This window comes from Vulpes lagopus, chromosome 19, assembly GCF_018345385.1.
Source record: "Vulpes lagopus strain Blue_001 chromosome 19, ASM1834538v1, whole genome shotgun sequence".
NCBI lineage: Eukaryota > Metazoa > Chordata > Mammalia > Carnivora > Canidae > Vulpes > Vulpes lagopus.
This window is the reverse complement of record NC_054842.1, coordinates 15262955-15277666: the sequence shown is the minus strand read 5'-3', so window position 1 is coordinate 15277666 and position 14712 is coordinate 15262955. Positions and strand designations below refer to the sequence as shown.

General features: G+C 37.1%; 1 protein-coding gene across 21 annotated transcripts in view; it reads left to right on the top strand.

The window, feature by feature from the left end:
• RBMS3 (RNA binding motif single stranded interacting protein 3) overlaps positions 1 to 14712 on the top strand; it is a 1727904-nt gene that overhangs the window by 1185176 nt on the left and 528016 nt on the right. For 18 of the 21 annotated variants that reach the window (XM_041733599.1, XM_041733601.1, XM_041733598.1 and 15 more), the window contains one exon: positions 3265 to 3437. In XM_041733599.1, coding sequence (XP_041589533.1) covers positions 3265 to 3437 — 173 coding nt within the window. The remainder of the gene's footprint in view (positions 1 to 3264; positions 3438 to 14712) is intronic. The other 3 variants (XM_041733612.1, XM_041733594.1, XM_041733610.1) reach the window with 1 other exon arrangement.

Here is a 14712-nt window from a genome sequence, read left to right as displayed (position 1 = left end):
TGTTTTGTTTATTAATTTATTTTTTTTCCCAGTGAACACATTGGACACTTGGGAGGGCATATTTATTGTTTTAGGCACCATGCAATTTACTAAATGGCATTCTGGCTGTGGAAATGCTTGCAAAGACCCCTGGAGGGTGGTGGTAGAGAATTAAGTAAACACATATTGACCATCCTTTAGATGATGCTTTCTTATTTGGTTAATCTAGGGCTTAGTCTGTGCTGGTCCATCAGATTTATGATACATAAAACCGAATACTTTTTTTTTTTTTTTGGCTCCCTGGTAGTTTTAAAAGCTATGCAATGGGAAAAACTGCTTTAAACAAAGCCTCATTTTTAAAGAAGCCTGAGTACAGAGTGGAATGCAAAGAATTTGGAAAGAGGAGAGGTGAAAGTGGTAGCAAACAGCTTTTAAAAAGCCCTGGGAAATTTAAGAAAATAAGGCACATAATGGAAGTAAAAGATAAATCCTGTCTGTCCCATTGGAAGATGCAGAGACCAGAACATTACTTTAGCAAGGATGTGTTGAATACCTACTAAGTACAGGACTTATAAAGAGATAGAACTTAACTATCTCTGGGGTGTCCAAGGTGCAAAACGAAATTCTTTTTTTTAATTTTATTTATTTGTTAGAGAGAGAGTGTGTGCTTGTGCTCAGAGTGGGGAAGGGGAGAAGCCGAGGGGAAAAACAATGAGACCCTGTGCTGAGCATGGAGCCCAACCTGGAGCTCTGTCTCATGACCCTGAGATCATGATCTGAGCAGAAATCAAGAGTCAGACGCTTAACCGACTGAGCCACCCAGGCGCCCCTAAACAGAATTCTTAGATCAAGGAGGAATCGTTTTTCATGCCAGCCAGGAAACTTCATGGAGCTTTGTGCAGATCATAAATTCCAAAAGACAATGAATGTATTTCATTTTATTCAAACATTTGGGGACACAGAGTATTCTCCTATGTAATTTGTTGTAAAATTCCACATTAAAAATGTTCATAACAGATTAGGTAATACCTAAGAGATGATTAAGGAAATGTTTATTTCAAAGAAAGAGGCTCCGTTTTTTGCTCCTGTCCCTAAGAGGAAAGTATGAGGGAAGAGGGTCAGATATTGGATCCGGTGGATTTACAAGGTGGACCAGACCCTGGCCCAGGAAGCAGTGGGAATTCAGAGAAAAGGATGCTTCTAGCCACCTCTCAAAGATTTTGGTAGCTGACTTTATTTTGAGATTTAGAATTGAGAAACAGATGAAGCTAATATTGAGACTTCTGGCATGGGGGTTGATGAATGTCATCAACACCAAAAGAAACGGGGTCATTTTGCTGGGTGGCTGGGGTGGGGAATTGGGAGATGAGAAAGCGGAGATAATGGATTTCATTTGACATACTGTGTCTAAGAGGCATTGCCTCATAGCCAGTTGGAAATACGGAGTGGGGTAAATCTGATAATTCTGGAAGGTGTAAAACAGACTATTATAGCAAAAAAAAAAAAACAAAAACAAAAACAAAAAAACAAAAAAACAAGACTGGATACTGCTAAAACTTGGTTTCTTGTTCCTGTGGGCTAAATGTTGTGTTCATTCAGTTATTTACTATACATACTATAGCCTCAGTATTTATTAAGTAGCTACTTACTCTTAGGTAAGTACCTCCCACCCCTGATAAAACAGCTAATATGTCTTCAGGTTAAAATTTGTCTAAAAATTTCCCCACTGGAATCTTGATAAATGTGTTCATTGTGCCTTTAGGTAACACTATAGATTATGACTGAGAATTTCTGGTATAGTTATATAGACGAGTATCACTGGCAAGACAAGTAACAACTACAAATATTATCATTATTATTTTTTTCATTTTTGTTATTACTAACATTTAGCATTATTGCACTCACTAGTTTCTAGGAATCATTTTGTTTACATTAGCTCATTGAGTTTTCATAGAGACCTCGTGACATACATATTATTGAGAGTACTATTTTTATCCTCCTCATATTAATGATAATGTTGAGTTCTCATTCTTGAGTTAATATGAGGTTAAGGCACCATCCAGAGGTCACACAGCCAGTAAGAGACACAGCAGGAGGCAAACCCAGTTAGTCAGTGTAATTTTAGAACTTTTGAAGATTTCCCTGGTTGGACTAAAAAATAAAGTATCATGAGTAATGTATCTACTAATTCTTGCATGCGGATGCAATCATTGCATCCGAGCCTCACATTGTATACTCTAAGTTGGTAGGAGTCATTTTATCATTTTATTTTTGTCAGAAGTAGTTTGACAGATTGGAGCAGTATTTCTCTACTGGGGGAGAGTCCCCAGTCCCTCTGGTGGGGACACTTGGCTTGTGCCGAGGCATTTTTGGTTGTCACAACTGAAGGATGGGTGCTGCTGGAATCTGGTGTGTAAAGGACAAGAATGCTACTATGATCCTGCAATGAACAACAGAGCATGTACAGTGTAATGAACATGAAGGGCCCCACAAAAAAGAATTATCCCCTCCAAGTTGGCAGTGCTACCTAGATTGAGACCATACTGTAAAGGGAATCTGGACTGTAGTGAGATATTGGTGGCTCAGTATTACAAACAAAGGGCTTTCACCTTGAAGAAGCAGATTTGGGAGTGGGAGAAAGAGGTGAGGTAGATTCATCCTTCCATCTGTTCATTTATTCATAGATTCGCTATTTATGGAGTATTTCCTGTGTATCAGGAATCATGTTGGAGAGCGATGGTGAGCACAGCAATAGGAGGAAGTGTCTCTTTGTGTGTGTGTGTGTGTGTGTGTGTGTGTGTGTGTGTGTGGTTTTTTTTTTGGAGAGAAGGAAGGAACAAGGAGTAGAGACAAAGCAAAGATGTGTGGCAGCTAAAGCAAGCTAGGAGTGGGACTTTGTTTCCAAGAGTGAACGAACTATGTTCTCTTAACAGGGAGGGAAGTAACATGCTACTTTATAGGTCTAAGGAATATCACAGCAGACTAGCTCAGAAACCATATGGCACTGTCAGAAGAACCTGGGAATTTCTTTTTGTCCCATTTAGAGCTAACTCAGACTGACCCAAGTGCAGGTCCGGGGTGGGGGGCAGCGGGGGATGTTCTCAGAAGTGCACTGGGTGGTGATAGAAATATGTATGTGCATGTGTGGATCAGAAAGGCCGAAAAAAAAAAAAAAAAAAAAAAAAAAAAGAAAGGCCGAGAAGCTTGCATTGCTTTCAAGTTGCGCTGCTGGCCTGTGAATAGGTGCTGGCTTTGTTTTCCAGTAACAGCCTTTTCTGTTTCCAGCAGTCCTATGCACCAGCTCCCCACCCCATGGCTCCTCCCAGCCCCAGCACAAACAGCAGCAGCAACAACAGCAGCAGCAACAGCAGCGGGGAACAGTTGAGTAAAACCAACCTGTACATTCGAGGCCTTCCACCAGGCACCACTGACCAGGACCTAATCAAGCTGTGCCAACCGTAAGTGCCCTCTGCTCCCTGCGCCCATTTCTCACCCCCACAGTGGCTCCCGTGCATTCAGTCCACACAGGTCTTGGTGTGGACCCCTTTATTGGTGCCTCAGTGAGGAAGAGTCTGCTATCCAAATGGAACTTAAATTGAAGATCTAAGCCCAGCTTATGTTAGTGAATGGAATCTTTTGGTTCGGGGAAGGGAGGTTCCTGAGCAGGCATATATGGGAGCGTGGGCAGAGATGCATGTATTGACCAAAAAGATGATGAGCAAACATTAGTTGGACCTTCATACCTAAGTGGCTGGTGCAATCAGTGACAAATCTCATAAAGACAGCTGCTTTTTTTTGGAGAAGTGTTAGCAAAGGAAATCTCAAAAACTTAGAAGTGGTAGATTTCAGGATGGTGACCTCCTGTGTTGCAAAGCTTTTCTGGCCAGGTTTTGATAAACAGAAGTTCAGCCAGGACCAGGTAATTGGGGAATTATAAAACTAATACTCTGGATTTCCTGGAAAACATCTCCTTCCACATCCAGTGAAGCTATTTCCCACCAAGGCCAAGAACCATACTCAGCAAGTAGTTTTGGATTTGCTAGGAAATGTGGTAGTGATTAAACACCCTTCCCAAATGTTTTTGTTAATCTCTTATCTACCAACACTTAAGTTATTAACTCTCTTATTTCTATGCAAATAAAAATATTTAAGTTTGCCCTCCAACTAAAATTAGTAATGGATAATGAGTTAAGACTCAAGGACCTGTGTTTTTACGTTGTTGTCTGATTATTTTTAAAGCAATATCAGTACCACTATTTGTCATTTGAATATGCCTTAGCTGGTTATTTTTAAATTTGGGGAAACTATTACTCAATTTTTCTTCTTCTCTTTTGCAATGCTTTCACAAGAAGGTTGAGAGGATATTTATTTTGTAAATTTTCCAACCTCTAAAATATTAGAAGAGGATAACAAAGTGGACAGTATTTATTTATCTTTGTTCTGGATTTTAAGATTGGGAACAAATATCAAAACACCAGGAAGTGACTGATTAACCAAAACACAAGTACATAACTATATATAATCAATTGACAAAGCAATATATGCAGATTACAGTGGGCAGGGTGGAGGGCGCTCTTGTTATTGATTACCTTGATTTGTAAAGGAGGTAGGGCAAAACTTTGAAAAGTAAATACTTATTTAAAAGCAGTTGTTTAAGCAAAAAAGAATATGCCAGGGCTAAGACATATAAATACATGCTAGATTTTGATCTGTAAAAGGTTGGAGTTGAGAATGGAAAGGTAAATAACTTTTTCTTGTCGTCATTAGAAAAACCTAAACTATTTTGAAAAGTAGGGACTTCTGAAAATGGAAAAGATTGTGGAATTTGTTGAAAGCTTCAGAAGAAATATCTCTTAACAGATGCTGATAGGAAAAAGGGTAGCTATCATCTTTGACTCATGTTGGAATCTCATTTATAAAACTAAATATTGATGGGCTTAAGGAAGATTTTTTTCTCTTTGCTCTATATCACTCAGTGTCTGAGAGTTTGTTGAAGCATAGATTTCTAGGCCCGAAAGATAATGGTTCACTAGGGCCCTGGGTGGAGACCAAGGATATCCCTTTCTAACAGACTCTCTGGTGTTGATGCTGCTGGTTTTTGAGAAGGAGCACTTCTCTCTTCAGTAATATGGAGACCACTGACTATTTCTAATACATAAAATTTCACTTAGTTTATGAAAGTAGTTGACGTGGAATCCTGTGCATTAGAACCCACCGAGCCACTGTATGATTTTGCGGCAAGTCAATCACTTTCCTTGAGTCTGTTACTTCTTATAAAAGTGTGGGTGGCCTCAGATTATTTCTAGGTGTCCCTGTATTACCAGCAGGGTGCTGGAGCTGCCTCTGACTGGTGTGTTAGAATCAGTCGTTGAATATTCAGGAATTCCACGTGTGATGTGTTATAGACTCTGGCTTAAAATCGGCCATGATGAGGTATTTATATCACAGGAGCCAGCAATCCCGACAAGTAAGGGCATTTTAAATTTTATCTTATGTTTTTGGAGAGCTGGTTTCTGGACACACCACTGTGTGTCTGTGTCCACTTTTTGATAGAATGTTGCCAGAAATGCGTAAATGGAAAATGTCACCAAAAAGCCTGTACTGGTATTTTTAACTCAGGAAAGAGATTTAGTGACACAGAGACATTATTTTTGATGAAAGAAGTTCTGTTAATGTTCTTTTATGGGCATCTGAGAAATCTAGAGAATGCTAAGAGTACCTCTGTACTGGTTACTTGTTCATATTAGTTTTTTCTGGGTAATAAGTTTGGGCCCATGCTATCGTTATTATGAAAATGTTTGTGGGTTCTCCAGTTACTGAAGTGGTCTGGAGCTGGGGTTTATTGCTTAGACTATTTTTCCTAGAGACTTTTGGAAAACTGATGTGATCAAGCCACATAATGCAGTGGGAATAGCTGTGCAGTAAGAGATCTGATTTTGGGTCCTGGCTCTGCCATCAACTGGGTGGGTGGCCTTCGACCAATGACTTGTTTTCACGCTAACTTTGGTTTCCCCCACGTAAAAAATAATGGGTTTAAACTTGATAATCCTTTAAGCTTCTTTTACTCTAAAATTCTAAAATTTCATTGAGGCTCTCATTATTATTTAGTGCTAAAGCCTACTCTTGAATACTTTTTTATCTTCCCCCAATCTCCTTTTGCAGTGTTGTAGGGCCACAGCCTGAGTTGGTTCAGCTGTGTTGGTAAGACCTGATGTATGGGGATGCTTGTGGTAAGGGACTGATGCAGGTCACTTGTAAAATCATGTTTCCTCTCTTGTGGAGTTGGTCTTTTGCATTGGTCATTAGTATTTTACATTAGTAGTCTTCTAAAGATTCAGGTTATTTTATATTCCAATTATTTATACAATACCTTAAAATACCTTTACCTATAAACAGAGAGTATTTGTAAGTTTAAATGAACTTGCCATCAAGATTGATTTTTCATGTTTATTTCTATGAGATTGTAAGTATTTTAGAACTAGTATTTCCCTAAATTATAGGAAATGCAGTATTTGCTAATATCCATAGTAATAAAATAGAAAGAGCAGAGTTATACCAAAAATAAGGATAGATATATCAAATTATCTGGTATTAGAGTACAGTAATCCACATTAACACTAATGAACAGCAAGACAATGATATTAAAGGAAAAAAATTACATTACTTCTCAATGTATAATCTGAGAGCAAATTCTTATTAAGGGATTCCATTCACATTCATTATCAAAGCTTCTATGTTAAGATCACAAGTAAAATAAAAAAAAGAAGAAGACAAAACTGAAAAAAATGATTTCACTCTATGGGAAACTTCTCTAGTTATGTTTCAATGAGTACATCGTATTGTGTGTCTTATAGGAGATGCTATAGTTAAAGACTTTGTAATATCTATCTTAAGAAATCTCAAGGACCTTTATTGTCTTCTCAATCAAGAAATATTTACAGAGCACCTATGCTGCATGCCAGATACTGTGCTGAAGATTCAGTGATGAGTAAATTTAGACAAAGGCCTTGCTTTAGCAGAGTTTGTATTTTACTAGGGAAAATAGACATCACTGAAACAATCATATAATTTGATCTAAAATTGCAACTAGGAGTGCCTGGGTGGCTTAGTGGGTTAAGTATCTGACTCCTGATTTCAGCTCAGGTCATGATTTCAGGGTTGTGAGATAGAGCCCAGCATTGGGGTCCAGGATCAGCAGAGTCTGCTTCCCTCCCTCTCCCTTGGCCCCTCCCACTCTAAAAAACAAAACAAAACAAAACAAAAGCAAAGACAAAGACAAAACAACTGTAAATTTAAAAAAAAGAGGAACATGGAACCAAAAGTGTTTTTCACATGGGATCTGTCCTAGTTAGGGCAATGAGCAAAGGAATCTCTGAGAAAGTGACAATTGAGGTAAGCATCAGAAGGAAGAATAGGTTTTACTAAATGAGGAAGGAAGATAAGAGCATTCCAGAGAGAAAGAGCCTCATGTGTGTAGAACCAATGGCTGGATGGAATGTGGCAGAACAAAGGGCTGAAAGAAAGCCAGTGTGGTTATAGCAGAGAGGGGGAGAGAGATAGAGTTGTGGGACAAAATGAACTGGAAATATGGGATAAGGTGATTTCTTTGTGGATCATGTTAGGAAATGTGTTTTATATTAAGACATTATATAATATAATGTAATTATATAATTAATTATAGAATTATATTCATGGGATGGGTTATTTGTTGGAAATCATAGGTGGAATAGTTGGATTATATACCCTTTATGCTTATCTCAAGAAGAGGAGATGGAACTGGGGAAAGATAGACTTAGCTTGAGGAGAGAGAGAGAGAGAGTATTGCAACATTTCAACCAAATAAAATTTTAGTAGTGTAATCATTTTTTACATATTAAGCTATATTTCCTCTCTCAAAAAAAATTGGTAACTTCTGTGATACAATTGTAAACATGCCCTTGAAACACATTGAAATTGCTCTTTAAAAAATAAAACCACATATTTAACATAATATAATTTTAAGTTGAAGAAAATCATAATGTATTTATATTTTCCACATCTACAATATATTTTATCTAACCAACCTCAAGACTTTTAACTAATTTTAACTAACATATTGCTCTGAGAAAGCTCTGGCCTCTACTTCCACATGGTTATCTAATCTGGCCTTAATGACCACATGATGCATGTATAGAGTGAATTGTTCTTCTGTTTCAAAGTGAGCACGCTACTGCTAAGGCCACTTCTTGAAACAGAATGAAGGGAAAGGAGAGAAACTCTTGGGTAGGTGCACACACATTTCTAATCATCACCAGAAGACCAGAAAGTCGGCTGTCCTGCCCTTCATTCTTCTCTGTACATTTTCTGTTCTCTTTGCTAAACTCTGACACCCTAGCATTGCTCCCTTTAAAATGAAGCTGTAAATGTCACTTTAGCATTTAACAAGGGAGGAGAAATGCCCCAAATGAAAAGCCAGCAGAACAAAGTAGGAGTGTTTGAGCTCAAGAGCTGAGTGTCCGCCCAAGCTAATCTCCCCGACTTTTACCCAACCCTCTTGGATGTCTTGTTACAGTGTGTGCAGAACACTGAATAGTTAGAACAGACTCAAGTGTCATCCAGGCTCTGAGTGCAGAGTCCATTATACATGGTGTCAGACAGTTTTGACAAATGCACCGACACAATCAAACCTTTTATCAATTTAAAAGTAACCTTGTCACAGTAATCTGTCAAACTGTTCAGATACAACTAAAGGAAAACAAGTCATCATGCACTCCAGAGTAACGGAGTAAATAAGAAAAATGTGACTGGAATTTTTTTTTTTTTAGTTATTTCCTACTATGTCAATGAAGATTTAAAAGTTCACTCTAATAAGACTGAAGGAAATTTATTAGTAGCTTTCTCCTGAAAGTCAGACTCAAATTACATGGCTGCTTTTGATGTATCATAAATCTGTATGGTGACAGGTGTGAGAAGGAAGTGAATTTGAGGATCTTTGAACCCTCCTTTGTGTAATTTAAATGAGAGAGTGCCTTTATGATCCAAACTAGATGTCTGAATTCATTGGATCAGCATAGATCTGACACTCGATTACATACATTAATTCATATTTATGTACAGTTGTATTTGCCAACTATGTATTATAAACCAGACATAGTATTTGGTTTGTAATTAATTGATAATTATCCTTAATAATGAATTGTTATATTTGTATATATTAGCAACACTTATTGTGTATTACATACCACATATTCTAAATTTTTATATTTTACCTCCTTTAATATTCAAACTAGCCTTACGGGGGCACCTGGATAGCTCAGTTGGTTAAATGTATGACTCTTGGTTTTGGCTCAGGTCACGATCTCATGGGCTGTGAGATCGAGCCCTGAGCTGGGTTCTGCACTCAGTGTGGAGTCAGTTTGAGATTCTCACCTTCTCCTGCCCCTCTCTGTGCTTGTGCTCACACACGCATGCTCTCTCTCTCTCAAATAAATAAATATTTTTAAAAATTAGTCTTATGAAGAAGGAGCAATAATTACTGAGTAATAGTTGAGTAAACTGAGGCTCAGAAAGGTTAAGGTCCTTGTTGTCCAAGTTTACACAGCCACCAGAATTCAAACCCAGCTCTGAATGCAAATCTCTTATTCATTACCACAAAAATATTCATTTAATGAAATGAAGGTGGCATAAGTTACATGAGTTCTTACATCCATGACTGCCCATGAGAATCCCTTGAGGAGATTTAAGAAATACTAATGCCTGGATCTCACCTCCAGGGATTCTGGTTTAATGCATATGGAGTCAGCTTAGATACTAAGATTTTTATTTTTTATTTATTTATTTTTTTAGAAGATTTTATTTATTCATTCATGAAAGACACAGAGAGAGGCAGAGACACAGCAGAGGGAGAAGCAAGCTCCTTGCAGGGAGCCCAAAGTGGGACTAGATCCCAGGACCTGAGGATCACACCCTGAGCCAAAGGCAGACGCTCAACCACTGAGTCACCCAGGCATCCCGATACTAAGATTTTTAAAAGGTCTGCTCAGATAATTCTAACATGTTGTGAAGTGTGGAAACCCCTGGAGTAAATCATGCTCATACTAATTTAAAAATATATATTAATCTTCTGTTTTAACTTCCTTACTCTGACTTGCATAGCACTCTAGAAACTTCTTAGAAGCTACCAATTTGTTTTCAATTAATGAGAAGTCTTAAAAATAAATTTTATTAAGTGAATTTTGTGATGGGATGTCTGGTCGGCTCAATGACTTACATGTCTGCCTTTGGCTCAGGTCAGGATCCCAGGGTACTGGGATATATCAAGCCCCAAGTCAGGCTCCCTTGTCAATTGGGATTCTGCTTCTTCCTCTCCTTCTGTCCCTTCCCATGGTTTGTGTTCTCCTTTCTCTCTCTCTCTCAAATAAGTAAATAAAATCTTTAGTAAAAAAGATAATTTTGAGGTGAATTAGATTTTCTAATTAAATGGGATTTTTAGATTTATGCATTGAAAATCAAGCCCTAAAATAGGGCTCTAAAAACACTTTTAAAAAATGTCCTTGGAAAGATCATGCTTTCCTTCTTCACACAGTTTTTATTAAGTCAAGCATTTCTTTAATATTATATTTTTAATAACATTTGCATTTAATTAATGATTGAGCAAGAACTCTTCATATTTTGACTCATGGTATTAAGCATATATATATTTACATTTTTCTTGCTGACTATAGTCTAGTGAATATATCTAGTGAATCCTAAAAAAATAATCTTCCAGCATTTGGGGGGCATCCTGGAAATTTTTGTTCTACTGATTCATTGACCATTCTTTTGTTATTATTTTTATTACTTTGGACAAAGAAGATTCATGTCCATGATTTTTCCAAAATATATTTATTTAAATTTCTGATATCTAGGATTTTTCCTACTTATCTTAGAAATAGAGAAGAGAAAAATAAAAATAAAACCATTGACAGCACCAGTTAACATAGGTTACTGTGTTGGTGGTCACACAAAAATGCTGGGGGTGGGAAAGGGTATGATTAACTCTCTGGATGTACTACCTTATGGCCTGGAGCTCTGGGAGAAGCAGAATTCCAGGCAAATGTCTTGCTGTGTTCGTGAAATTCTGAGGAACTTGAAGTTCAAGGGCAGAACTCTTTGCAAGCTCAGATAGCATCTTGACTTTCAGTTTGCCCAGTGATATTCTAATTGGCAAACATGACTAACTTTTTAGTCCTTATCTTATTTGATCTCTGTGTTACTTAACCCTGTTTACCTCTCTTTTATTCTTGAAATGTTCTTTCTTGGGCTATCATACTTTTCTTCCTTGGGTCTCCCCTGACCTTTTGGAGATTCTTCTTTCCAACTTCTCTTTATCTGTCTTCCTGCTGAATATTTTGATGTTTTCCAGAGTTTGTACCTCCTCTCTTCCTGCTTTGCAAAGTCTACTTAAATAACCTCAGCTATTCTGATGATTATTAAATCTACATCTCCAGTCCATGGAGTATTCTCTTAGTCCTAGGTCCTATCTCATTATTACTGAAAATTTCCAAATTTGTGTCCCATGAGCTATCAAATTCATTGTCCAGAAAGGATTATTCTTAGATTTTTCCTTCTTCAGTGTTCTCTTTCTCCATGAAAGGCCCCACCATCCACTCAGCCATCCAGATTAAATAAATAAAAAATAAATTAAATAAAAAACCATCTTGAAGTCACTCCTTCCCCATCTGAAAAATAGTTGCCAAAGTACATAGATTTCAATTGCTTGGTATTTATGATATCCAACACCTCTTCTGCTTCACTATTGCCATTGTTTATTTACTCACTTATTCAAAATATTCATTGAATGTCATCTATGTGCCAAACACTAAAGATACCTTAAAGACTAGTTAAGTCTTGGCATAGAGCTTACATTCTAATGGAGAGTGATAATACATCAATAAATGAATAATTAAAGAAAACATCAGAATATGCCAGGAAAAGAAGGTTGAAATGCCATGAAAAGGAGGTAGTAAGTAATGACCAACAGGTTATTATAGAATGGGTGACCTCTTTTTTTTAAGATTTTTGTTTATTTATTCATGAGAGACACAGAGAGTGAGGGGACAGAGAGAGAAGCAGGCTCCACGCAGGGAGCCTGATGGGGGACTTGATCCCAGAACTTCAGGATCACACCTTAGCTGAAGGCAGACGCTCAACCTCTGAGCCCCACAGGCATCCGGGTGACCTCTTTGAGATAAGCTCTCAATTTCAAGAAGGAGCCTGACATAGGATATACAGAAAGAAGGACATTATGGGCAGATGTAACTTTATACAAAATTCCAAAGGTAGAAATGAACTAGGTGAATTCAAGGAACATAAAAGTCAGAATAGCAAAAGAACAATGAGTAAGGGAAGTAGGAGTAGTAAGAGGTGAAGCAAAAACAATGCACCAGGGCCAAGTCAGTAAGGTTTTGTAAGCCAGAGTATGGAGATTGGATTTTATCCTAATTTATTAATTTTATTTAGAAAAGTTATTCTGGCTACTCTATAAAGAATGGGTTTTAGGGACATATGAGGGAAGAGGCAAGCCATTGAGCAAAGAGGTCATTGTGGAATTCCAAGCAGAAGACAGTGATTGATGGCTTGGCATAGGATCATAGTGGTGGAGGAAGTTAGATGTGATAGATTTGGGATGTATTTTGGAGATGGTTTTGATAGAAGTTACTGATGATAGAAGTTACTGATACAGCAGGATGGTTAGGGAAAGAAAAATTAGGAATGATTTCTAATAATTCCTCAGTTTTTGGCTTTAGCATCTATAAAATGTTAGGGCCATTTCATAAAATAGGGAGGGTTGTGGAAGGAATGATTTTGGGTGGATAGAAATCAAGAGTTCTCCTTAGTATTGTTATTTTTGAGATCCTATTAACATAAAAAATGGGATGCAAATTGGCAGTTTGATAAATGACTAACTTCTAAAGCAGGGGGTAGAATAAAAATAGCCTAGGAGTCATTAAGCATTATCAATGGCATTAAAACATATATTGATGTTAATAATATAGTGGCTAATATGTGCTGAATGTTATTCTAAGTAGTTTACATGTAAATACTTCCATATCACATGTATGTATGTAATAGTCCCTCCTCTTAAACATGATTCATACATAGGGTATGTATCAAGGAACAAGCAATGAGATCAAGGAAAACCACAAAAGCAGGATAGTATGATATTATAGAAATTGGGGGAAGAAAGTATCTCAAAACGGTAGAATGATCAAGGATCTTGAATACATGCTATTGAAAAGTTAAAAAAAAAACAGTAGAGAAGTGGCATTTGTGTTGGCAACATTGACAAGGTCATTGGCAAGCTTGAGCAGGGTGGCCTTTTGTAGGGGAGTAAAAGCTGAAAGTTATTTGCTGGGCCTTTCTTCAGGGTCATTACCTGACAATCCTTCTAAGTGAAAATGCCTATCTCAAAATAAATAAATAAATAAAAATAAGAATAAAAATAAAAAATAAAATAAATAAGAAAATGCCAGTCTCTCCTTTGCACCCAAACTATAACTAAATAGTCATCTTTCTTCACGTGATTTTTTACTGGTTTATTCTGTCTGACTCTAACTTTCTTCCTCTCTCCTCCCTCCCATTTTTCTTAACTACAAGCTTTTGAGGACAGTGTATTTATCTCATTCATTTTTATACCCTCAGTGCCTACACAGTTCCAGGTATGTAAGTGGAAATAGTAAATACTTAATAACAGAAGAAACCCTGAATTCATCAGTCATGGAAAAATTACTATATTGGACTTCTGTCAAGAAATTTGTTCCAGGGAGACTGTAAGTTCATAATAGGAGACGTAGGAAGCAGGGTTTCCCTAAACCCTATATTCCAGATTGTTCCATCAAAATGAAAGAAGGAAAGTTTCAAATTTCAAGTTCTTCTCTTGTCTGGATCCCAGGGAGAGTTTTGGAGGGAAGCTTCAGGATAACTTGAGTCACATGCATTTCAGGAACCAAATTAGGATCAATACTTTGCTTACTCACTCAGTAGTGCTGCTGAGATATGAAGTAACCATTTATTCTTACCTCCACTGTCAGGTTTCAGCTGTCAGAGTGTCACTAACTGCTAATTCCATACCTAATGCAAAGTAATCTGGGTTTACTAAATGGTGTTTGCTGATTTTTTTTTTTTTTTCTGGAATCTCTCTGCAGATTTCTTTTGGCAACCAATGACTTTTGGGAGCACAACATTTGAGACTTTTGATGAAAACCATACAAATACACAGCATATCTGTGTATTTGTCACATTTTAAAAATGACAGCTTGTCATCTGAAAATTGGCAAGAGTGGGATCTGTATATGTAATTTATTCATATGGTTGCAAATAAGTCATCGTTACAATTTATTCTTAGAAAATTTTAAGAAACATTTTTGCTCTCCATTTCTGTTACCATATTCATTATATCTCTAACACTGTGGTGTCTCTTGATGATCAAGTATCTCACACAATAGACATTTCCCTAAAATTTTTCTAAGTAGCTTTGTTAAGTTTTTCAGTCAACAGTTTTGGGAAGTAACACTAAATACATTAATTTTAAGTGTAGGATTTGATGGATTTTGACAAATATATATGCCTGTGTAGTAACCATGATGATCAAAATGTAATTTTCATCAACCCAAAAGCTTTTTAAAAATACAGTCATATGCTATGAAATTCACAATCTGAAATTACCCTACTTAAGAAGGCTAGGAGACAGCATCATACCATGAGAATAACAGA